The sequence below is a fragment of the Chrysochloris asiatica genome, unplaced genomic scaffold (genome assembly GCF_000296735.1).
Source record: "Chrysochloris asiatica unplaced genomic scaffold, ChrAsi1.0 scaffold00017, whole genome shotgun sequence".
Classification (NCBI taxonomy): Eukaryota; Metazoa; Chordata; class Mammalia; order Afrosoricida; family Chrysochloridae; genus Chrysochloris; species Chrysochloris asiatica.
The window spans coordinates 11,502,585-11,504,761 of NW_006408535.1; the positions used below are offsets into that span (position 1 = coordinate 11,502,585).

The 2,177-nt window shown below is 37.7% G+C and overlaps 1 protein-coding gene across 4 annotated transcripts in view; it reads left to right on the top strand.

Annotated features, from left to right (window-relative positions):
- The window catches only part of RALGAPA1 (Ral GTPase activating protein, alpha subunit 1 (catalytic)), a 261,272-nt gene that overhangs the window by 46,582 nt on the left and 212,513 nt on the right, over positions 1-2,177 (top strand). For all 4 annotated transcript variants that reach the window (XM_006835341.1, XM_006835339.1, XM_006835340.1 and 1 more), the window contains exon 8: positions 1,186-1,324. In XM_006835341.1, coding sequence (XP_006835404.1) covers positions 1,186-1,324 — 139 coding nt within the window. The remainder of the gene's footprint in view (positions 1-1,185; positions 1,325-2,177) is intronic.

Here is a 2,177-nt window from a genome sequence, read left to right on the forward strand (position 1 = left end):
ATGTATATATGTATATGTGTGTGTGTATATATATATATATATATATATGTGTGTGTGTGTGTATATATATATATATATATATGTGTGTGTGTGTGTGTGTGTGTATATATATATATATATATATAAAACAGTGTATTCATACTAATATCCCAGATATATCAGTACTACAAGTGTTCATTTTTGTTTTCTTCCTTTCTATTTTTGTTACTTTCTCCTCTGACAATGAGAAGCTTGGCTTTCGTTACCTTCCGGATACTTACTTATTTAATCAATTTTCTTTGTGAATTAATCTCTCATTACCACTAATAATTTTCCCATTACCAATATTGCCCTTTTCTTCAGACATTCTCTTGTTCTCACTGGGGATCCAATGTTCTGCTCTAGGCCTTTGCCAGCTTCCTACCTAGATACCCTCCCTTCTCCATGTTGGAGTTCCCCCACCCTGTATTATACTGCCTGTACTCTTTATTATAGTCTCTGCTCCCTCTTTCCCTTCCCATTTGTGCATATCCTTTTACCCGTCAGGCTCTGCAACCCCTGGGCTGCTTCCTCTGCTGTACCCTACTTATGTTGTTGTTGTAAAGTACTGTGGAGTCAGTCCTGACTCATAGTGACCCTGTATAGGGTTTCCGAGGCTGCAGGTCTTCATGGGAGCAGAAGGTCTGCCTCATCTTTATTCTGTGGCACAGCTGGTAGTCTCAAACTGCCAACCTTGAGGTTCACAGCCTGATTCATAACCACTGTGCTACCAGAGCTTCTTTAGATGCCCTGTTTACTGTGTTCAGGCTCTGATTACTTGCATGTGACTACTACTACTGCTACTTCCCACCCTACCACATGTACCTATTAAGCTAAATTATTTTGGCAAGGGAAAGGAGGACATAGAGGATAGTACATAACTCTGTTTGCCATTACTAGGACCAAATTTTGTTTCATTGTTTTCCAGAGTATATTTTAACTTCTAAGATTTTTGAGAACTATCATTTTGATGTATATGTAGTACATTTCTATGCTATTTGACCAATTTTAAAGACTTATTTCATGATATATATATATAATCTTCCTAGTGTAACAGTTGAGTGAATTGTATATACTTTTAGAAGCTTACTGAATTATAACAGCTAATAATTATACTTAAAAGACTTTGTTTCCTGGAATGATTCTAATTATTTTGTTTAATTATAGGTTAAGAGTTTAGAATGGAAGAACAAAGAAAACCAAGAAAGGGGGTTTTCCTTTTTGTTTTTACATTTTAAGAAATATTACTTGCCTTATATTTTTCCAAACATCTGCAAGGAGAACAGTTTATATCATCCTGCACTTGGTAGGTAAATCTTTAGAATTTTCTAAAAGATCACACATATGAATAAAATGTCACTCAGTGTAAAGTTGTGCTTGTTACCTGTAAAAAAAACGGATTACATTTATATTCGTGTTGGTTGATAGAGATTTTATACCTGGATTCATACTGAAAATTGAGTTTTATTATTTTCATTGTGTTTTGATGCCTTTTATAATCATTTTTAGGAATTCCTTCTCAGGCATTTCCAAAGCCTGCCCATCTTATAGTATGGAGTGTAGGTTTACTTCCAGCTCATTTGCCTCAGTCACTTTATCTCGTTTCTGGACATGTACAGATATGGTCATCTGCTTCTGTTTTTTGGGCATCTTCAGGGGTTATCTATGGACTTAATACTTAGATGGGTGTGTATTTTGGAATTTTTTATGCTTTCTGAATGCCTCCAGGTAGATGTGATCAGGAAATAGGCTTCCCTTTTCACTCTTCCTCCTGAGAAGTTTCAAGTTACCACTGTTGGTCATTTTGACATAATTTAGGGTTAATTTTTGGCCTATTTCCTCTTTTGTCTGCTTGTCCCGCTCAACAATCCTCGTTCAGGCCTTTTTTCTAGTTGGAAACAGTTCAGGGCCAGCTGTGGCCGATTGGTTTTAATTGGAAACTGTCTCTTTAAATTTCGAGGAGATCTATGTACATGAGTAGTGGAACCCTCCAAGGGTGGGGCTCGGGTGCCCACTAGCTCAGGCACCCCTATAGTCACCCGAATGGAGGTGCGCAGATAGCAAGGGACCAGTGAACAGATACCAAAAGAAAAGAATGTCCACACCTTTATCTCAGCGGTTCTGCCAGGCGTCTGTGGCCACTCCGATCCTTCCCCCAC